Source organism: Loxodonta africana, chromosome 11 (assembly GCF_030014295.1).
Source record: "Loxodonta africana isolate mLoxAfr1 chromosome 11, mLoxAfr1.hap2, whole genome shotgun sequence".
Taxonomy (NCBI): domain Eukaryota; kingdom Metazoa; phylum Chordata; class Mammalia; order Proboscidea; family Elephantidae; genus Loxodonta; species Loxodonta africana.
In genome coordinates, this window is record NC_087352.1 from 62,311,039 (window position 1) to 62,335,259 (window position 24,221).

At 42.2% G+C, this 24,221-nt stretch overlaps 1 protein-coding gene across 3 annotated transcripts in view; it reads right to left on the reverse strand.

Annotated features, from left to right (window-relative positions):
- Positions 1-24,221, reverse strand: part of SETBP1 (SET binding protein 1) — a 434,457-nt gene that overhangs the window by 122,305 nt on the left and 287,931 nt on the right. For all 3 annotated transcript variants that reach the window (XM_064294589.1, XM_064294587.1, XM_064294588.1), the window contains one exon: positions 12,036-15,495. In XM_064294589.1, the coding sequence (XP_064150659.1) occupies positions 12,036-15,495 (3,460 nt within the window). The remainder of the gene's footprint in view (positions 1-12,035; positions 15,496-24,221) is intronic.

Here is a 24,221-nt window from a genome sequence, read left to right on the forward strand (position 1 = left end):
CCAGCAGCCTGAATAAGCCTGGAAGAGGCTTCTCCTCCAGAACCTTCAGTAAGGAACACAACCCTGCCAGTACCTTGATTTTGACCTTGAGTGACCCTAACCAGAGGACTCAGTCAAGCCCTGCCAGACACAGGATCTGTAGAAACTGAGATAATAAATTTATGTGGCTTTAAGCTGCTAAGTTTGTGGTAATTTGTTACAGCAGAAATAGAAAACTAATACACATGTCATTTTTCCTACCTCTGCATTTCTACAGCTGGGGTCAGGAGATAAATTGGTCTAGAAAACTGGTGCTACTGAATAGTGTCCAGCTCTCACTGCGACAGACCCAAGGCCAGGGGACTGAAATTGCCACCCCTTTCAAGAGAACTCCCAAGTCCTGTAGATGATGCCTATGCAGTGAGCCTTCAGTTATCTTTGGGTGAAATGTGTATTTCTTATCTACCACAACTCTATAACCCTGCCAACTTATCTTTGTCATCAAGCACAATTGCGCCCCTGCTGATTTCTGCCCCCTCTATGTGTGTATGTGTGTTCAGAAAAGGCTTTAACTTCACCCCAGTGAGAGCATAATTGGGAAGGAAAGCCTGCTGCTGACAGAGAGAGACTTCTATAGCAATCTGCTGTTTTGTATTTTATGTGCTTGAATATATTATCCAAAGTGGAAGTGCAAGGAAATGAACACCATTAACCACTATGTGGCAAGCAGGGTGCTCGATGCTCTTGTGTATATTCTGCTTTTATTTGGCTCTCATAAAACTCTGCAAGATACGTATTAATATCCTCATTTTTTCAGATGAGAAAAAGGAGAATAAAAGAGACTAAGGTGCCCAAGGTCATGTTACTACTACTAAGTGGAGAATTTAGCAACCAAATCTACATCTCAGAGACTTTAACTCTTGAAGCTTTTTTTGCTCTATTAGGCTGCTTTAGAAGCTGCTGAATTTATTCTTAAGTGAGTGGTTCTCAAAGCACGTGCCAGGAACCCATGGCAGTCTGTGAGGATCAGTCCAATCCGTCAATCTGTTAGTAATACTTGTGCGTAGCACCATTTTAAGTGTTGTATAACTAAGATACGGAAACAGTTTGGCATCCCCCACCACAACTCAAATTTTATTTGGAGGAGTCAAAACATCCTTACCTAAAATAAAAGTAAACAACATAAGACCATACATAAATAACATAAATAAGCACTGAACTGAAGTTGAAGATATTACGTCATGTTAGAGAAGCAGGAGATGCTAAGAATGGTTAAGGAAATGAGTAGGTAACATTTGGAAACCAGATGGAAAAAGAGAGGACATTCTATATGAAGGACACAACGTGGTGGCTGGAGACTCAGCTGAAGGTGGATTTTCTGTACGATAAGGGGAATTTAGAAAAACTCACAACAAAAGAATAAGCCGAAAATCAGGAAACAAGGTGAAACCTGCGAAGGTGGATAATACAGGATCTTTGAAGCCAGATAAAGAATTTTGGATTTGACGCAGTAGAAATTAATATTTCTACATCTGCTATCAATTATTCATTTACCTACGACTGCCTTCACAGAACGCTGTTCCATGGAAAAATTACTACATTTTTCTTCTTTCATTCCAGTTATTAATATATTTATTTATTTAGAGCCATAAGGAGAAATGGATGCAATGGAGTTTGGCTCTGGGTTGCTTACTGCCAAAGGAAGGACAAAAAATAGAAAATGGAATAGGGAAGCACTTCTCTAAACTTAGAAATCACAACCTTGGGCTGGTGGGAGGTCATTCCACATGAGTAATGTTTCTGGGTTTCCAGTGACTTCTCCACTGCGGGTGCACCTGCCATGCCATGTTGGGGCTCTCACCTGAATAAGCCACTACTTTAGAGTTACCGACAGTATCAGGGACGACATCGGGGATGAGCCTCCTAAGACGAGCTACTGGAACAGATTTTCACCAATTATAATCAATATCAATTGGAACTAGAAAATAATGGAGAAAAAACTAAGGAGAAATGGTATTTCAGCTATTTGAGCAAACCTTTTGTGATACGTGCACTGTCTATGGAAAGCTAAAAAATCTCTTGTAAGGTTTTTGTCTTCTTTGCCTGATGCCCTGCGTAAATGCCCACCTCAGGGTATATGGAGTGTGCATTTACTGGCTGAGGAGGGATGGGTTAGAAAACAAACAGGAGCACTGCTTTTTGAAACGGGAACTATTGGTTTTATAAGCTCACCTTAGCAACATCCATACACACACCAGGAAGGAAAATAAGCAAGTACAATGTAGTCCTTTGTGCCGTAACCTAAAATTAATAGCTGGCTCCTTCCATTTAAATGCTGTCAGTATGAATGATAGCAATACTGACCTGTTAGAGTAGTCGTAACTTTATCTGTCCCGGGTAGGGGTGTGTGTGTGTGTGTGTGTGTGTGTGTGTGTGTGTGTGTGTGTGTGTGTGTGAAGTAGGGCTGGTATTTATAACAGACGTATTTTACATTGCTTGGTTAAAGTTGGAGATTGCAAGTTTTGGAAACTTTACTGCATCTCTCCTTGTCAGAGTCTCATCTGAGAAGATACACTCAACACTCAGACTCTTGGGAACATTTCTGGCAACTATCTTCAGCCCTGACTAATTCATCCCTTTGCTGGTAGTTGTCCAGACACTAGAAAGCTTGTGGAGATATTCGTAAACAGGACAGGCTGAAGCTCTAGGTGGTTTTCATACCCAACTGCTGCTGCACTTATTTTTAAAATACATTCTCCTGTTTGGGCAATGACACTGGATGCAGAAGGATATCGTGGTCAATTCCAGGATGGTAATCAGGAGAAAATTCAAAAAGACCAGACAACTACAGTGGTGGTGGGGAGAGATGAGGAAGAGGCGGGAGACTGGCCAGAGGGAGAAGGGTCTGCTTTCCCTGGGTCTGCTGGGGAGGCTGGGGGACAGGCAGATGGGAAAGGGAGACAGCGTGAGTCATCCCCATCAGCTGGGCACCTGTGCATCTATGTCATCATAGTGATTGTTTCTGGGCGGTGGTGGGATTGTAAGTAATTTTTCTTTTTTCCTGTATGTGCTTTTCTAAATTGTCCAAAATTTTTTCACTAACATTTTTTAGATGACAAATAAATGTTTTCCAAATAATAATTTTCTCTATCCTTAAGGGGAAACTCTGGTGGCACAGTGGTTAAGTGCTAGGTTGCTAACCAAAGGGGTCAGCAGTTCGAATCCGCCAGGCGCTCCTTGGAAACTCTACGGGGCAGTTCTACTCCATCCTATAGGGTCGAGAATCCATTTTTGCTGCTGTTGTTTGTGGCCTCTGAGAGAAAAGTAGCACTTAGCCATAAAGAAGTTCATTATTTTTGGGACTATGACACTTCTGTTGAGGAATGGCAAGGTGTCCTTTCACATATTTATAGCTACAACACTGGCATCTGATACTTGTTTTAGTCGAGTGATCTCAATAAATGAAGTAAATAAAAATATAACTAATATAATGTAACTAATAGCACAAAAGTGCAAATCCTATTGAGAGGAACTTCTTTAGCCTGCTGCTCTTCCTTGGGATATAAGGCATGACAAACTCACTCAGAATCATTGTCCTTTCAGCCCATATTCCAATTTCTGGTGGACATTCAAAAGATGATGAGGCCTCTAACAACTTCCTACACTTTCCAGATGTGGCCCCAAAACCCATGGCTTCCTTGATGATTTGCTCCATTCGTTTTTATTTTTAGTTTCTCGATGGCACTAGTTTTTTTTTTTTATCAAACTCAAGGTGCAAGTTTTTGTAAGTTTACTACTGGATATGTAAAGTCTCTGAAACTGTGTAAAACCTATCTTTAAAAAAAAAACAAAATCAAAGCTTTAAGTATTAGTTTTGGTGTTTTGTGATTTAGTGAATAAGAGTACGATTATTCACCCTTGATCGCCTTTGTGATTTTCCAGACATCATGCTATGCCCGTGGTCTCTATTTTTCAGGTAGGAGGAAGGGTCTGAATGAACACAGACTTACCTCACATCATCAGCTTGGCTAACCCTGGCCCCCAAAAGCTCCCGTTACATAAAAAATGAAACAAAACAACTATTTTTAGCAAAGACCAAGTTACCTATTAGCTAGTGCCTTATTCTGGGCTCCACTATTCAGCCCACTGGCAAGGTTCTCTTGGGAAAACTCAGAGGCTGAGTCATGCTATGGACCTTGTCAAGGTCTTATAGTGGGGAAAAAAGGTGGGGGAGGGAAAAGTCAGGGTCCCTGGGATCCAGTACTGTCTCTGTGCAAAACTGGCTCAGTGACTTTGGGCAAGGACTTTAACCCTCTGGGTTTTCATTTTCTTGCCAGTCAAATGGGAAAATAACACCTATGCTGCCCACCTACCTAGATTTTGAAGACCAAATGAATGAATGAAAATATGCTTTGAAAAAAAGGACACTCTGTTCAGATGGAAGGGATGACTGTGATGTAGCCTCAGGGCAAGGCTTTTTATCTCTCTAGGTCCTCCATCTTCCACAAAGGTGAACCCCATCTCCTGCCAGACTCACTGCCCACCTTCTCACTTGTTCCGCCCTCTCCACTCAGGAGTGGGACAACCACAGCAGCAGAACATCTCTTGGGACACACCCAGTCTACTCCATTGTGTCCTCTGAATCCCTCCTTTTTTAAAGTCCACCTTGTTCTGACTCTTTATGTAACAGGGCCAACACCAATATCAACTTGCTCTTACAAGATTCAGTTTATTACCCTGAAAGTTATTTTCTGGGTCCTGTTGGAATCGGCTCAACGGCAGTGGGTTTTTTTTTTCCTGTAGAATGGGTTTTTATTTCTAGTTGTTTAATGTGTTGGCTGCCATTTTTCTAATTGTTTTAGATATTTGTATATATCCATCTCTTGTCTCCATGGGTTTATAATGTCTTTGAAGATGGGCATCTTTCCTGTACTTTATCATCTCACCATACATCTAACGCAAAGCTGATCACTCTTCACGCTTCTCCCTTAGTGCTGACGTGTCCTCCCTTCCTCTGGGATGCAGTCCCATGGCTTCTGCATGGCAGCTATCTATGCCCCACTTGACTGCTAACTTCAATCTAGCCAGGTGCTTTACTGTGCCCCCCACATATGCCAATCTCCCCACCTTGGCCAACTCTCCTGCCCTGCTCAATCACTCTGCTTTCACTCTCTAAGGTTCAACTCCAGGATTGTTATCTTTCACTGAACACTGATATCCCCTCCTCAACCTGGACCCCTATAGCTCCCACTGTTGGCCACTGATTTAGGATGGATTAAATCTTGTCTGTATTTATTCTCTGGTTGTGTCAGTGCTTGCTAGCTTGGTCTCTTCTCAGTATAGCATAAGGACTTTGAGGCCAGGAGTGCTTCCTTGCCTCTTCTTCTGGCCTTATTAAATGTCCATGGCACAGTGCTATGTGTTGAGTGACTAGTGAGCTCCCAATCATTTTTGAGAGTGTAAATTCTTTATGAACCAACATGTATCTTTTGCTGCACTCTGGAAGACCAACAAACGGACTTTGGTCTATAATACTTTATACGTAGTAAATGTTCTGTAAAAGATCTACTTATTAGATCTGGCTATAACCTGGGCTGTCCTTCCATATAGTCAAAGTCGCATAGCTGATACCCAAGACACGATAGTTTTCAGAGGTTTTAAATAGCCATTTGCATGATCAATAATTAAGTGCAAGCGTGTGTGGGGGGCAGACACCATCAATGCCCTCAAGCCTTACACATACTAAGGACTAAATAATTGTTACATGTTCTCTTGCCTTCATCACTTCCCCTTGAATCAATTTGCATTAAATGCTATACTGGCACAAGCCAAGGCCACAAGCCCACCAAGTATTTAGTGCCATCTCTTGTTCATGTATAGAGTGAAGAGGTGGTTTTCTGGAGGTTCCTTTCTTATCTCTGTCCAGTGACAGACCAGCCTTTGGAAGGTATGTGATGTTGCTTTCTCCAGCCAAGAAAGGCTCCATGTTGTACCAGAGACAAGTCTGTCTAAATTGCAACTTCTCTGCACCCACACCTGAATCTGCATGATTCTCCAATCCCACAGAGGTCTAAATAAAAACTTCTAAAAGGACAGGGGAACATTTGCCAACTGTGGGGAGATAAACGGCCTGGGGGCTTCATGCTCCAAAGGCTGTATTGTTCCATTTCTGACTTCAATGTAGCAAAAGAGATGCTGCAAATCTAAGGTTTTTTCTTTTTTTTTCCATTGCCAGAAAGTTATGGGTCACAGCATTTAATTTGATTAATTCCTGGTTTCCAAAAGGAAACCTTAGGAGGAACCTGGGGAGGCTCAATAAAATAAGTATGTGCAATTGTGAAGACAGGAAAGGAAAAAAAATGACTTCTATCAGGGCCCATAAAGATCGTTTCCAGTCCCAAACACGGGTCCCCAGAGATAGCATGGAAACCAAATTATTGTCAAAGAGATGCTTACCTTTTACAACAGCTCACAGCAAAAAAAACATATAGCTTAACATCTCTCCCACGACTCACCTTTCTGTTTGTTGTTGTTGTTTTTTTTTTCCTTTTATGCTCTCCTTTTCCCTTCTTGCTGTTAAACTTCCCAGGCGAAGCTCCACAACCAACTAGATATGTGTCACTGGATGAGCCACTTAACTTTTTTAAGCCTCAGTATACTCATCAGCAAAATCAGGTGTTTATTCTACATTATTAAAGTTCTTTCAATTCTGATTCTAATGTAAATGCAAGCTTGCTCTCTCTGTCATATTGTGTTCTAAGCTGTGCGTTTCTAAGATGTTGACTGTGGCGTCAGCCTGCAGAAGGAGCCAGCTAATTTGTTGGAGGAGTGAGGTATAAGAAGTTCCACCCTTTTGAGGTGAGATCAAATGGCTAAGGGAAGTGGCTGGAGCCAAAGATGACTAGGGTGAACCCCACAGGTTAATACATGGACCACGGTGATGTGTGTTAAAACTTCATTGAACAACTAACCATGTGGCCAACATGCCCAATAACATGGTATGTGTATGTTTGAATTCTACAACCCTCAAAAAGTTTGAGGGTTATAGAATTTCCGACCTGAGCAGAGTCTTATTATCATAATCTCACTTGGGAAAACTGAATAAAAAAGATGAAGAGGTTGTTTGGCTGCTTAGTGTAGGAGACAAGACTGGGGAAGATACTCTTAATCCTGCTAAACCACACAGCAGCCATTAGCTAAATAATCCTTCATTTCCTCCCACAGGATGACCCAGAATTCAACCTGGATTAAGATTAAACAGACTAAACTTCATCAGTTTGCCATTTTCTAGTCTTTCTTTTTTCTGGTCTAACCTTCTCCTCCCATGAGTCCTCTTCTTTCTAATTCATTTTTAGAAAACTTTCATCACACGTTTCTTTTGTTCAGACTTTGGGACATTTTGCCCACGTGGCTAATTCCCTCATCTGGATGACTGCTTGGACGAGGTTTTTGTATTATTTTTGGCTGCCAGTGAGTGACAGCAGAGATTGCCTCTCAAAGTGCCCCACGGTGCTGAAAAGAGATGCTGGCAAAGACCAAGACGAAGCGACAGGAGAGGTGGAGTCGGACAAGCTCAAGGGAATCTAGCTACCTCCGTGGCAGGATTCTGATTTCTGGAAGGTGAGCTCAGGATTAATTTTCAGCATCCATTCATCATGAGGAAAGCACCTGACAGTTGAGGACTCTACCCTGCCTAATAATGACATCACACTAGGAGGTAACACATGTAAGTTTACTCTGCTCACTCTTTCTCCATCACCTGATGGGAGCCTCAATAGCAATGGTCAGGATGCCTCAGGTGCCTGATGTTAATTTTAGGTCAAAGCATGCAAAGGCTATTTCCAAGTGGTCTGAACAGGAAGAATATCACTAACACTTGCGACCTCTTCTGCCATCTTATGAGAACTTGGCTTTGAGGGCACATGACATCATACTGACTGTGGGTTATTAACCCTGGACAGGTTTACTCTTCTGGGAATCTCCTGAATGTTAATCAAGCATGTCAACGATCATGAAGATGGTGCATGACCAGGCAATGTTTCATTCTGTTGTACATGGGGTCACCATGAGTTGGAGCCAATCCATGGCAACTAACAACAACTATTTACCCATTTCTTTGATCTTATGTAAGCATTTTTATAAATGGAGATTTAGCAGCTGGTTTATATACTTAACAGGAAACCCTGGTGGCATAGTGGTTAAGAGCTACAGCTGCTAACCAAAAGGTCAGCAGTTCAAATTCACCAGGCGCTCCTTGGAAACTCTATGAGGCAGTTCATCTCTGTCTTATAGGGTCGCTATGAGTGGGAATTGACTCGACAGCAACGGGTTTGGTTTTTTTTTTTTATATATATACTTAACAGGAGCCCTGGTAGTACAGTGGATGAGAGCTTGGCTGCTAACCAAACGGTCAGCAGTTCGACTCCATTAGCCACTCCTTGGAAACGCTAGGGGACAGTTCTACTCTGTCCTATAGGGTTGCTATGAGTTGCAATCAACTTGACGGCAAAAGGGTTTGGTTTCTGGTATACATCTGACAAACAGGCCAGAAAAGTCACTGCCTTCTGAAATCAAAAAAGCAGAAAGGCCAAAAAAAAAAAAAAAAAAAAGGAAGGAGTCTTTATAACTGTGCAGTTCTAGGTGTGTTGTAAGGGGGATAGCAAGACAATGCAGCCATCTGCTGGGCCAGGGGGATGGAGAAGGAATTTTCTAAGTAGGAAAGAGGAAATGGAGTATGCAACTGCTGCTACTGCTAAATGGCCCCCTAATTTCCCTCTCCGTAATGGTAATGACTTACATTTATATGGTGCCTTTCATCAGCTCTGATCCCAGACAGTGCTCAAAGCCCTCTCTTGACTCAGCTCCTAAATCTGGTCCTCAGCAGTCTAGAGAATGACATCTATATTTGTGCCATATCTATTTTAGAGAAGAATAGGACATTCAGGTGCTCAGGGAATGGGTCAAGAGTGGAGAAGGAAAAGGTGAAGGGAGAGAAAGTTATGGGAAGGGCAGATGCTTATTTCCAATCATGACCCTCAGAATCATCTAGCTGGAATAGACATCTCTACTCTGATAAAGACTCCGAAAGACTGTAGTGCTTCCAGTAACCACATCCTATCTGCTTCCCATATTTTACGAGGCTTCGCACTTTTTAAAGCCTATCACATTAAGGTGAACGCTCCTTAGGAATCCTGACAAACTTTGACACTGGTTTCCAATTGCTGCTAAAGACATTTTTTTCCTTCATGCTTTGGGGTTCAGAAATACAGAGGGGACGTTTGGGGATATAAGCAAGGACAGGCCAAGGCTTGGAAGGAGTGGCAGGACACAGAATCTGGTCTGTTCCAGTAAGATATTTAACAAGATGTACAGGGACTTTGGGCATCACTCATATATAAATAGAAGCCACCGACAATTATGAGTCATTAAAGTTGGGTAAAAAAAAAAACAAAAAAACACATAATACCAAGACAGGCACAAGGCAGTGGCGAAAATTCTCAGGGAGCAGGATTTTGGTAAGGACAGAAGTGAAAGCTCTATCCGTGTAGATATTTCCAGGCTGGTATTTAGAAAAGGTTAGGCCATAGGGACTTCTTCATTGGTTGAGGGCTGAGTAAAGAGATGTCTTCTTTCCTTAATCACTTTCTTCTGTAATCATCACATAATCACGATGCTGCGGACATCTTAGGGAAAGGCATGTAATCAGAGAATAGATGTGATTCTGAGAGGAAGGGTGGTGGTGGAACAGAGGAGCACTGTGCTGGGGACCAGGTTCTGTTTTCTAGACTTGGCCTCAACTAGCAGGGTGATGTGCAGTCTAGCTATAATGTACCAGAAGCTCTGGGCTTACACTTAAAAGTGTTGGTTTTCTGAATCTAGGCAGGTGTCTTGATCTCTTTAAGCACCAGTGTCCTGCTCTGTAAAATAGGAATGGAAAAATCTGTCTTCTTGGATTGCAGGAAGGGTGTTATGCAGAAATACATGCAAAATAGTTTTAAGAACTGAAATACATTATATACAAGTAACAGGTCTGGTCCAATCCTTTGAGTACCAGATGGGCTAAGGCCACACAAAGAGTTTGTAATAGAGTTGGGCCTCATACCCAGTTCTTCAGGCTAAACCCAGCTTTCTTTCTTTCAGGACATTGTCATAATGCCTACTTCTTCCTACCTCATGTGACTGAAGGTAAGTGAGAAGACGAGATGGAGAGGATTTTGAATAAAGTGATGGCCACCTTGTGGCTGCTAAAACAAGGAAAGTTGTATGGCCAGAGCATGGGCACCCTCAGAGACACACACACTGATCAGAGAGGATCCCTAGCTGGGAAACATCATGAAGTCAACCAGCACTCAGTAATACAGTCCAGCCATGGAAAACTCCCTAAAAGATGCCGAGAAACCTAATGCACAACAATGGCTTGTTTCAACTTCTGAGATCTTGCTTCTAAGGTCTGTTAAGTTAGGTTCTTGCTTACAGATTTTGAGCAAAAAGATACCACCATTATTTTCTAACTAGATAATGCCGAGAAAATACAAAAATAAGAATACCCTTTGTCCATGGCTACTGTAGGCCACGTGGATCAGTGTCATCATGTTAAAAGAGAAATCAATAGTATTTCTCATGTGTAAGCTTCGCCTAGTGCCACCTGTCCAGGTGGGCTTAACCTGGGCTCTGCACAAAACCAAGTGCCTTCAACAAAGTCTGACAACAAGAAACAAGGAAGCCAGATGAGCACATCCAATTCGGGCATACATAGGACACATGACTGCTAACTGGTCTCTTCATGAACCAAGGAGACCATCCACCAGAACAACTCATGAGCTAGCTGCAATCTGTAAGTGGCTTCTAACTCGTAACTGTATTTCTTCCTGAAATCCTCTAAATTAGAAAGTGTCTCTAATTCATGAATGGACTGTTCTCACCTCTACTAATTATGGACTGCCCAGGGAGGGAGAGGACAATAGACGGTACACATCATAGGCAGAGGGGAAACAGTACACCTGAACCTTAAACTTGGATGACTATCCTTTAAAACTAGACTTTGGTAAGAGGGTTTAGTGCTGTTTGGGGTCGGGGGAGCAGAGAGAAATTCTTTGAGTTTTCCAACAACTCAGAATGGGGTTCTTAATATTTTTCCAGTAAGTAAGTGTCTTGTTCTTCTCCAGGAGATTTATTATCTATATGATGACTGGACTGTGATACAGGGGATTTACAAGTGTGAGGCTCCCACGGCAGGGAAAGGTTTGTGTGGGTGAGGAGGCTAGCAAGGAAATTTTGCCAGCAACTGACAAGGAATAGGGTCTCTCTAGCAGCAACCAACCCTTCATTTTAGAGACTGGTGGCAAAATCTCATTCCCAGGGGACATGCCAAGGGACCCAGCAGTGAGGTCTAGTGGAGACAGGAGACATGCTGACAGCTTCCAACCTGGCTCCCTCTGCATAGCCCAGGGAAATGATGAGCACCTGCCCAGGCCAGTTTGCCAAATGCCCATGGACAAAAAGAGGACAATGTGGCCTGAAGCGTGGCTCTCTCATTAGTTAGAGCTCAAGAATCACTGGTCATCACCTTCTAATGGCCCTGCTGTAGACTCTTCACCTAGGATGTGTGATTTCTGGAAATAGGATGTCAGTTAAGCCAGATACTCACTCATTCCTTTCTGACTTTGGCCTTCCTAGGATCTTAGTGGTATTTCTAGTGGGTTTTCTTGGAGGCTTTATCCAACCAGCAAAGTGCATCATCAAATCAAACAAAGAACTAAGAATAGCATCTTTAATAAAAGAATAAATGTAGTGAGTATGGCTGTAGTCTGGGCAGCTATGGGGGCTGCCTCTGAGTCCACAGCTTCACAGGCAATGGCTCCAGAAGAGAAGAAAGACAGTAAATAGCAAGTAAACAATCAATGTAATATGCAGCAAACTCAAATGAGCAAGGAGACCCATTTTCCATTTGATGTCTACCTCTTTGCAAACTAGGGAATGCAATTTGGCCTCTGAGGTGTAAAGCTCAACAGTTAAATGATAAGACAGTCCAAGTCTGAAGAGAAACGAGGCCTTACCTGGAGACATGGAGGACTCATAAGAACTTCTCTCCTTGCGGTTCATCTTAAAGGCTTGAAGGTCCTTTTCCCTGTACGTCCCAAAGCCTTCATAGCTCCTCCTTTTACTCCCACTCATGTCACTGTCCCACATGTCACCTGAAGGGTTCATTTCACTGAACATGTCCAGGCTCTCAGATCTTGTGCTGCCACCGTCCCCACCGCCACCAGGGTACCGCTTTGTACATGAGTCTGCAGGCTCACTGCTCAAGTCACCTTTGTCCTTGGCCTGCGTCCAATGCTGGACGTCAGAGAGAGACAGTGTAGACAGGGTGTCCACCTCAAAGTTGTTTTTAGAAGCTTTGTGGCTGGCTTCACTATGCTGGTGTTTCTGCTTCTCCTTATGCTTGTTCTTCTCACTCACCAATGGGAGCTCTTTGTCTGCACTACTCAGCCTCTCGGTCAGGATATGGCTGGAGAAGCCTGTGGCTTTGCCTGCAAAGAGACCGCTCAGGTTGTCGTGGGTCCCCAAGATTCGGTCTTCCTTGTGCTTATGCTTGTGTTTGTGTTTCCTCTTGTGGAGCCGGCCACTGGACAGACTGGCACTGCCCACCTTGGGAGAATTCAGGGATGTCTGCATGTCACCAAGGCCCATGCTTACAGGTCCCTGCAGGTGTACTCCATGCTTTGCTTTATGCTTAGCTGCCCCAGACATCTTCATGTGGGAGCCTGTGTGGAACTGAGGTGGTGGCACTGTTGGCCTCATGAATGGGGAAGCTGCTCCCAGCGTGTGCGATAGGTACAAAGGAGCTGGGTACTGACCGTAGTAACCAAGGTTCATCATAGGCATTGATGTGTAAGGCATTCCATAGGGTGCATAGTAACTTCCACTGGGAATAGGGTAGCTGAACCCTTGTAAAAAAGGCACCTTTGTCATGGTGTCATTGGTTTTTGCAGGCCTACCACGCTTCTTCTTTGACTTCAAGTCTGAAGTCCTACGAAGATAAAGCAACGGGTCATATTGGATATATGGCACCGGGTAATAGTGATCAAAGTTAATCCGAAAAATGCTGGGATATGGGTTCTCGTGGTAAAAGGTGTAGCTCCGGTGGGAGATCCTGAACACCTGGAACTTGGTGATGAGCTCTTCTAGGTCAGCCAGAAACTGCAGATCATCGCGGTTTTGCAGGCTTTTCCGTTTCCTCTTGTGCTTTGGCTTTTTGAGGCTTTCGTGGGCCAGAAAGTTGTCCACAATGAGATGCTTCTGCCGGTGGCCATGCCGGTTCTTTGTGCTGGTGTCAGACGGAATGGCCTCTGGGTTGTCCAGGGAACAGAAATCAAAAGAGTACCTCCGTCGGGATTCTGAACTCTTCTCCGCTTGGTCAGATGTGCTGTTGTTGTCTGTCCCAATGCCACTGTCGCTTGGGATCGTCTCCTCACTGTGCGACTCACTCACAGGGGACAGCGTTATTTCCTTTAGGGACCCAATCTCGCAAAGGTGTGAAGGTGAGTTGGCCATCAGCCTGGGTGGAGATAGCTTCCAGGTTCCACTATGTATTCCCTTTTGGGTTTTGGTTGGAAGAGCACTGATGGGCTGGAGATTTGGCATAGTTTTCAACTCAGAAAAATTGGTTTCAGTGCTGGCAGGGCTCAAGCTGCCATTTGACCCACCTAACTGGGTTGAAAGTGGGTGCATAGCTGCTGGTGAAGACGCCACAAGTGACTGAAAGTTGGAAGGCACGGCTGGAACATCCGGCTGGCTAGAAACAGGCCTTGGGTGCTTGATGGCTGTTTTGGGTTCTTCGGACGGGGGTGGCAGCTCTGCTCTTGGCTTCCTGCCCCTCTTCTTGCCAATGTAGATGGTTCCCCTCTTGCTCACATTAATCTGCTTTCCCAGTTTGCTCTCAATTGCTGCTGCCCCAGGGCTGGTCTCAGGGGGAGCTTTAGCTTTCAGAGCAATGTTGCTGGAGCAGGACAAGATCTGGTTCAAGATATTTTTTCTCTTGAGTGTCTTCATCTTATTGATAGTTTTGATGGTCTTCTTATCCAACACACCAAGCTTTCCAACCTTTTTGTGAAATTTCATCTCACCCATGGGTTTGTCCTCTCCTGGCACTAGTTGGGCCAACTTAGCTAAATTGCGTCGTCTCTTTCTCTTCTTGGTGCCAGGAAACTCCCGGCTAATTGGACTGACTGGGCTGGTGGAAGTACCCTCATGAATTGTCTCAACAGTGAGCAAAGGCTGCTTCTTTGGTCGTCCCCGCTTCTTTTTGACTGGCGTGATCACAGTAAGACTGTCTGTGTTGGTGTACAGAGGGCTGGATGGGGTGATGGGATAAGCAGACGGGGGTTCCACCATCAGTTTGTCAGAGGTGGCCATGACTGCCTCCCGAAGCATACTGGCAGATTTGGGTTTGCTGCATGTCCACCTCCGTTTTGCAGCAAATTTTGGATGTTGGATTTCTGTCAGCTTTCTTGGTGGAGAGTGATCTGTGCATGTTGGAGGTGTCATGACCATGGGTGGCTTCCGCTGCTTAGACACACCTCCTGGGACAACTTTCTCGGCATTTCCACCAGTTTCAAGGCCAACTGAGGGAGGCTCATTCTCTATCATTTTACTCAACTTAGGGACTCGAGGATCTTTCTTATTTCCCTCAGGACTGGAAAGTATCCTGTTAACTATTTCACTGCTCATAGGAATTCCAGAAGCCAGAGCTTTCTCTGGGATGATCTTTTCCACCACTGCTTTGATGGACTGTCTCTTTTTCCTCTTATGGCTCATTGGATCTAAAGAGGGTGGCTTGATGGGGATAGTAATCCGGACATGACTGGAGTCATTTTCAGGATTACTGACAGAACTCATACTCTGCCTGGCTGGTGATGCCTCTTGGGCATTATCTGCTGAGTAGCCTTCCTTTTTCCCTTCTGTGTTATCAAATGCTTTCTGGGCATTCTTGACCCAATCCAGGTCTGTGGTTGGTATGGTTTGACTTGTCACATCTTTCTTACTGGACTTTTTCTTACTGCTGATAGTAGGTGGTTCTGGGGGCTCCTTTGTACCTCCTCCATCTTGATCCCCCAAGGGCTGAAGCCCACTGCACTCGGCAGAGCTGCTGGGTGGGGCTGGTGAGCTGTGATTGCTTGGGGATGGAACTACACCTCCTAAGAGCAGATCTTTGCTACTATTGGACAACTGATTCCATGTGCTCCCTGCACTGCCTTTCTTCCCCTGGGACTTTGCAAAGGAAGCCACGGGCTCAAGAGCTGGGATCTTGCTGGTGCTTGCAGTTTCTCTGCCAGAGTCTGAACTGACGAAGCAATTCTGAGTGGTGGGTCCACTGTCAGAGTTGGTGGACCAGTCCATGTGGTTCTGGCTGCTGCTTTTTTGCTGGTGCTTTGGTTTTAAGGTGTCACTGGTGAAGTCCTGTGGGAGGCCTGGGTCATAATGGAGAGTTGAGTGTTTCTGTGGCCGCTCATAAGCCTAAGGGAGGGTGGAGTGGGGAGGGAGAGTAAGAGAGAAACAAAGATGAGCAAGTTGGAGCTATTTAAAATTTAATGTCAAAAGGCTTAATTATTTGGAAGTTAGAAATATAACTACATTATCAGCTACCTTTAATTTCAGGGTGCTTTTACCAAGGCTTTCCCAATTTTTTCTACCAAGGCTTTCCCAATTTCAGTGGTAAAAAATATATATTGAACTGGTTTTGAACATTAATAAGGATGCTTTAATCACTGTCTTTTTTTTTTTCTGTAAAAAATAGGAAACTTGACCTATCTTGGTGTAATGGAATTTCAGAATAAGAACTATTTAGAGAGAAGAGGGGCCCTAAAGGTCATCTAGCTCTATGGTTGTATTTTACAAATGAGGAAGCTGCAATTCGAACACTGAAGAGTCCTGCACGAGGAAACAGAGCCCGGGAGAGAATGCGAACTTCCTGACTCCCAGTGTTCTTTTGCTGGATTCAGGCTGCCTCTTATTTCTGTCCCCATCTTTTCCTTGCTTCCTCCCACTCCAGTTCATTTCAACTTATCCTAGAGTCTAGCATCTCAGTACTCAAACAAGTATCTTAGCTCAAAAGGAACCAATGAAACAAGTAAAATAACACAAGTGGAGGAATTAAGGTAGGAAGTATGAAGACTACATGGGGGAAAGTGGACCAGTCAAGAGCATGGAAAAGAAATGGAAGACAGAAAAGGAACATGAAAAAATGTCCTGAGCCTTCAAATCTTTGCTGACTGTAGGGTGTTACTGGGGGTTAGCACCCTATAAAGGATTCTTATGTCCCTAAACAACAAACGAACAAACCCATTGCCTTTCAAGTCGATTCCGACTCATAGAGACCCTACAGGATAGAGTAGAACTGCCCTGTAGAATTTCCAAGGAAAGGCTGGTGCATTCCAACTGTCTATCTTTTGGTTAGCAGCCAAGCTCTTAACCACTGTGCCACCAGGGCTCCAAAAGTAGGCATTTATTGCTCTCTTAAGGAAACTCTTGAATATTCTCAAAGGAACCCTGAGTCTCCTAGACAGACAGGCAGGAAAACAGAAGTCACTGTCGTTCAAGATCACACCTCTGAACTTCATCAGCTGTGTCTTCCCCTATAATGACTCTGAATGAATGTCTTCAGCACCTTCCTTAGGACTGACTCTTTGGGAAGGAAAGGTGGAGCCTGGTGCTTCGGGCACAATAAGATCAGTGTCTATAAAATCACAAAGGGAGTGGGCAGGTGAACATATTATTTTGAAATGTTAAAACTATTTTTTAATATAGATATACTCACATTGTTCCAGATGGATTTTAAGCCATGCTCGTACTACAAAGAAGTATTCCTTAAAGCATATTATAAGTCCTGTTTTATGCATAGTATAGCAAACTAACAGGATGCATTAGCCTTAAATTTGTTTCAAAAGGGAAAATATTAATAAACTGAGGAAAGTTTTCAGTAATATCCCTGTTGATAGATGTATGATGATTGGCTTAGTGAATTTAGGAAATTTTAATCTGTATTATCTTTTTGTCAGTTTATATGTCTGCCTGTCTGTCTACCTGTCTGCTTATAAATCTACCTATCTATCAATCAGTCATCAGGCATCTCCCTATCTCCCTGTCTGCCTGTCTGTTTGTCCGTCTGTCCATCCGTCCATCCATCCACCTATCAATCCATCCATCCATCATTCTATCTCAATTTGCCATTGAGGCTATAGAGTTTATACTTTATCAAAAAAACATTTCTTACAGTCCTTGTTAAGAGTCAACACATAGTTGGCAGAAAGCACTGAGAGTACGATTCAGTGTAGTAATGCAACTAGAATTTCCTCCACACTAGTTCCTGGAATCCCTTGGGTTATTTTCTACATCCCTGACTTTGTGAAATCCTGTTTATACTTCCAGTATTGGGCTTTTTTTTTTTTTTTTTAAGTATTATGACATAGCCTTGTCAAGCTAAACCTATCAATGTCCAGAAGAAAATTAAGAAAAAATTTTGTCTAATTTTTCCTTCATCTTACAGTTTACAGTAGAGACACTCACTGTCATCAAAATATAGAGACCTAATCCTGCCACTTGAGTTTGTTTACTAGGCTTTACTGCTGTGGACATAGACTGCTATTCCTTTTTTTTTTCTGGCAAAAATTGAGAAATCTTATTCACAGCCCATATTGTTAAAAAAATATTAAATGTCACTTATCTCTTATGAATCAGAACTTTGCTAATTTGTTACTACACTTTGAACTTTAGCTGGCACTACACGTATGCTCACAGGATAACAGGTCTGGAAGAGGGCTTGAAGACACTTTAACAATCCTTTGCCACTGAGTAGATTCTGACTCACAGCGACCCTAAAGGACAGAGCAGAACTGTCCACAGGGTCTCCAAGACTGTAATCTTAACGGAAACAGACTACCACAACTTTTTCCTGTGAAGCCGCTGGTGGGTTTGAACTGCCGACCTTTCATTTAGCACTTAACCACTACATCAGTGAGGCTCCTTGAAGACTCCTTAGGGGAACAATATAATCTATTACTCATTACTGGGACATGAGAGACTGAGGGGCTGCTTACTAAAAATTACAGTGGGACAGAAGGCGTACATTGTTGATTTTGACCTGAGCAAAACAGAATCTGTAGTCAGCTTCTTTCTTCTACCCCGATCCCTTCTTTCTTCTACCCCATCCCTTTAAAAACCCCCTCTAATTCTCTAGCTCTGGAAACTCAAGTCCACGAAGGGTGTTCATGGGAAAGCCAGAGTTGGAATCTTGTCCTTGGCTCTCTCAAGTTTTTCTCTGTTGCTTTGTCTTATTTTGGTGCCTAGCAGAGCTAATGAGCTCCTTCTTCAGGTTCTAAGCTCAATCCCAGGGAGGCCCTCTACCTTAGAGAATCATGCCTATTAGAAGCTTTCTTGAAACTATGTAGCTCATCTTTGTCACCCTTATCGTAGTTTTAATTTGACATCTGATTTGTGTGCTAATTGAATTAATGCCCATCTCACTTTCCAGTCTGTTTACACCATCATGGAGACACCAAGAACAGTGCCTGGCACATAATAGGCAGTCACTAAACATTTATTAAATGAATGAAGAAACATGCATTTTACTACAGATATATCATTTTATCTATAGTGAGATTAATGACCTGTGTACTGACGGCAACACATTGTCTGCAAACACAGTTACCCTTCCAGCCTAATTTCTTATGCTATCCCTTCTGCCTGTGCCACTGTCTTCCACAAAGTCCTTATAATGCTATGTGACATTTATTTGTGTACTTTTGCATCTATCTCTCCTAGACTATAAGTACTTTGAGGTCAGTTACTGTCTTATTTAGCTTCTTATCTCCAGTGTCTACCACAAACCCAAGTACCCATTAAGTTCTCAGTAAATGTTTGTTGAATGAATAAACAAATAAAATAATGGATGAGGTGCCTATTATCATGGCAAAATATGTGGCTACACACAAAAGACAATACACCACCAATCTTTTGCTCGATAATGACTCATAATGAAATTGGAGCACTGAAATGCATTAGGTGTTGAACAAAAAAACCCTTTCCATATACTTAAGGGCTAAAGGCGCTTGTAAGGTAACTCCTCATCAGTGCAATTTGTACTACTTGTTCTCCCCCATCTCCCATTAATTGTTTCACTTTCCAATTAATTCTGCCTTTGGGGGAGACCATGTGGCTGTCAGGGGGTGGGTTTCACTTTGGTAACTGAAAGGTGGGGCCTGCTCACTTACACCCAAGGCTGGCCAGCTGAAAGTAATGCAGTTAAGCATGCCAGTTCCCTGAGCCTCCATCTGGATCACTGCCAGATCCCATTGTTCAGACCATCTCAGCTGCAATTTGCCCTGCTGGGAGAGTGCGGCAATCAAAGGGCAGGGTGGACAAAAGGGAAGCACAACAAAGGATCAGTAGTAATGGGGGGAAATGGTGCTTTAAACCCTTCACTCAGAGGGGCTGCAGAGCAGAGAGAGAGCGCACCAAGAAGAAGCTCTTTCTAAGGGGTCCGGGAGAACAAGGCTCTTCTTCAGCCTGGGCTGATGGCTATATCCCGTTGCATTTCACGAAATCCAATTTCTTCATCTGTCAGCCATGACATATTCTATACACAGTGGTGAGGCTGTCAGTTCCAATATGTCCTTCGCTGAGAACTGAGCACTTACTCCATAGAGACAGAGATGGACGTGGCAAAAAAGCTCTAAGTTGGGGCAAGACAGGACAGGGGGAAAGACAGGCTCTCCCTCGCCTCCTTCCTCAGCGAATCAGTAGCCTGGGGTATAATTCTGTATATGATCGTCCATGCCAATTAAATCAGTATTTCTGGAGTTGGGGCCCAAAAAGTAGTTTTTTTTTTTTTTTCCCTTTTTTAAGGTCTCAGGTGATTCCATTGAGCAGATAAGGGTTGAGAACCACTGGCTTAAGCATATCAAAGACAGAGGTCTGGGTCAGGGACTAGAGAGGCTCTGATATCATCAGTAGATGTTCCAGCTCAGTGGTTTTCAAACATGTTTCTCAAAGTCCTAGGATTTTGCAAAGGCCTCCTCTGAACTGTAGGCAGTGGGTGGGGCAAGACAGAAGCTCCACCATCTTCTTAAACTCTAACTTCCTACTCATCAGAGCAGCCTGCCTTTATTCTATATTTTATGTATTGAGTTTCTACACAGGATTTCTTGAAAGAGAAAGAAAGAGTGACATCTGTCACTTAAAAAAACTTTGAAAATTACCATTTGGGTTCATGAATAGGAGGAATGCACGTGCTAGCTTCCACTGAACTTGACCCCAAAGCACCTCTCCTCAGCCCAGTTCATTCCTGCCTTTGCTAATCGTAGGTACAGAAGATTGTCACTAAGTAACCTGACTGACCCATGGTTTTATGCTCCGGATACCATGGGGCACAGAAAAGCTACCCAGCTCCTAGATGGACACGAAGTTTCCAATTAAGTGCACAAATGAACCGTCCTCATTTCCTGTCCCATGAATTGCTCTTGAAGGTCACCTGGATATGGTTCCCATAGCAACTATTCCTTATTTGCTATTTGGGGGCTGTGAATGATACTAAAGCACCCCTTTTTCTGGGGTGATAACAGCTCATACAAAGACAGTGGCCCTTACTATATGCATCTTTGAATACACAGTAATTAAGAATGGTCACTGACTTTTGGTTCCAGCCATGATGGAGTAATAGATATTAGACTTAAACTCCGCAGGAAATAAATAAAAACTGAACAAATTATATGAAGCAACTGTTCTCAGGCATTAGATAATAGATAGATAGTGCAGGGATGTAATTCTAGAGATAAGGGAAACTCAAGAGGCTTCACTCTAGCCCTAGCTTTCTGCCTACGAGTGCCTCCTAAGCCAGGGAACAGGAAAGTGGAGACCAAACATAGCTGTGACTCTCTGAAGAAACAGAAAAAAGGGTTTGGGACTCCCGGGGGACTGGAATTTGAGGGACAGGATACATGAAAGAGCTATGCAGAAAAGGAACTCTAGAAACCTTCATAGGGATCCCTTTAAGTCTTTGGCCAAAATTTAATCTACACATGTTTGGCAAAATTCCACCAAGTCTAGCAGAGATCAGCTGATAGGGGTCTATAAGTTGGATGCAGAGTCCTAACATCATATAAAACCAAAAAAACCAGACCTGCTGCCATCGAGTTGATTCTGACCCATAGTCACCCTATAGGACAGAGTAGAATTGCCCCATACAGTTTCCAAGGAGTGCTGGTAGATTCAAACTGCCAACTTTTGGTTAGTAGCTGTAGTGCTTAATCACTAGACCACCAGTGTTTCCAAACATCACATAGTTCAAAGCAATACTAGATTTTGGACCAGCCAGAGTGATGAGGCATTAATGACTAACTCAGGTATCTAGTTGAGATCCCCAGAAAGGTTCTCCTTAAGGATAGCGTTACTCTAGTCTTAGAACAAAATCTACTCTAGTGCTTCCCTAACAAAGTCTAAATAGCATCCTTAATAGAATAAAGATGATCTACCAGTAAATTAACTGCTTATCAGGACAAAAGCAAAAACTCTTTATAGGAAAATAACAAAATTCATACTCTATAATACCCATGATATCCAAGATACAATAAAAAAATCATTAGACAAATAAACAGGCAAATGTGAGCCATAACTTGGAATATAAAAACAGATTATAGAACCTTAAAACAGATATTACAAATATGTTCAAATATTTAAAGGAAAAGATGGGCATATTTGATGAACATAGGGAAATTCCAGCACACAGTGAAAAAGATACAAATGGAAATTTTAAATCTCAAAAATACTGTATCTGAAATGAAAAATTCACTGGATGGGCTTAATAGTTCACTGGACATTGCAGAAAAGAAGTTCAGTGAACACGAAGACAGGACTGTAGGAACTATCCAAACTGTAAGACAGAGGGGGAAAAAAATTGGAAAAACGAACAACACCAAAAATAAAAGAGCTTCAGGGACCTGTGGGACAGTATCAAGCAGTCTAACATACATGTAATTACCATCCCAAAAGGAGAGGAGAGAATAGTGCATGGAAGTCCACATATCTAAGCAGCTCACCAAATTCCAAGTAGAATAAACACAGAAGAGAAGCACATCTACAAAAAATTAATGAAGACCAAAGATAAAAAGAACATTTTAAAAGCAGCCAGAGAAACGAGACACATTATTTACATGGGAACAAGGACAAAGACAATGTCATCAATAATATGGAAGCCAGAAGACAATGAAAAAAATCTTTTAAACTACCAAAATTTAAATATCTAGTGGAAAATATCCTTTAAAAAATGAAGGCAAAACAAAGATATTCTCAAATAAACAAAAACTGAGGGAAACAATCACTGGCAGACCTGAATTACAAGAAATGAAAAAAGGGGTTCTTTTAGGCTAAAGAGAAATGATACCAGATGAATACTCAGATTTACCTATATGAATGAAGAGTGATGGAAATGGTACATATGTGGGTATATATAAAATAGCGTTTTTCTTGTTAAGGTCTTTAAAAGACAACTAGCTGCTTAAAGCAAAAATAATAACAATGTATCATGGAGTTTATACTATTTGTAATAATAAAATGTATGACAATAAAACAAAAATAAGGGAGCTATATATAAAGTATATTCTTATAAGGTTCTTGTATTACATATGAAGGGATATTAGTTTAGGGTAGGCTGTGATACTTTAAGGCTGCATATCACGATACCTAGAGCAACCACTAAAAATAAACAAAAAGTTATATATAACATGGGATAATTAAAAAAAAAAAACAAAAAACACTTGATTAAACCAAAAGAGGGCAGAAAAGAGAAAAAAGAAAAAATGAATGAAGGTGGGATAAACAGAAAACACATAGCAACACCGTAGACTTAACAGTATCAATAATTACATTAACTCTAAATATGCTAAGCATTCCAAATGGAAAAAGGAGGTTGAGATCATCAGACTAAATAAAATAGTAAGACCAAAATATACACTGTTTATAAGAGATGTACTTTATATATAAAGACATAGAAAGGTTAAAAATAGCAAGAAGAAAAAGACATACAGTGTAAACACTGAACATAAGAAAGTTGGAGTGGCTAAATTAATATAAAGCAAAAAAAAAAAGTTTCAGAGATAGAGACATTTCAAAATGGTAAGAGTCAATTTATCAACAAGAGACAACAATTCTAAATGTGTTTAAACCTAACAACAGAGTTTCAAATACTTGAAACAAAAACTAACAGAATGAAAGGAAGAACCAGACATATCCACAGTTAGAAAGATTTTTACATTCTTCCCTTAGTAATTGTTAGAACAAATCGACTAAGAAGAAATCAGTAAGGATACAGAAGATTTGGCTCACACTACTGACCAACTAACAACAACAACAACAACTGACCAACTTAAATATACACAACAACTGCAAAATCCTCAGAGTAATAAAACAAGTATAAGTGGCCCTTAAACACACGTGAATGCTCTCAGACATGATCTGTCATTAGGGAAATGCCAATTAAAACCACAATGAAGTACCACACTACAAACCCACTAAAATGGGTAAAGTTAAAAAGACTGAAAGAAAACAACATGCATTGACAAGGATGTGGAACAACTGGAACTCTCATACATTGCTAGAGAGAATATAAAGTGGTATAACCACTTTGGAAAGTGTTTTGGCAATGTCTTTTAAAGTTAAACATACTCTATGACCCAGCCATTCCACTTCTATCCATTTACCACAAGAGAGATGAAAACAGTGTATCCACAGTCTTCTATAAAAAATTTCATAGCAGCTTTATTCAGACTAGGAAGCACCTGGAAATAGCCCAGGGGTCATTCAAAGGAGAACAGATAGCAGTAAAAGGAACATTCCGCAACATGGATAAATCACAAGGAAAAAAAAAAATGCTGAGCACAAGAAGCCAGACCCAAAAAAGTCCATTCTGTTTAAACCCATTTATATAAAGTTCTAGGCCAAACCCAGTGCCATCGAGTCGATTCCGACTCATAGCGACTCTATAGGACAGGGTAGAACTGCCCTGTAGAGTTTCCAAGGAGCGCCTGGCGGATTTGAACTGCCAACCTTTTGGTTAGCAGCAGTAGCACTTAACCGCTACACCACCAGGGTTTCCAAGCTCTAGACCAGGCAAAACTAATCACTTTTGATAGAAATCAGAATAGTGGTTATCTACAGAGTAGGGGGAAACCCTGGTGGCGTAGCGGTTAAGT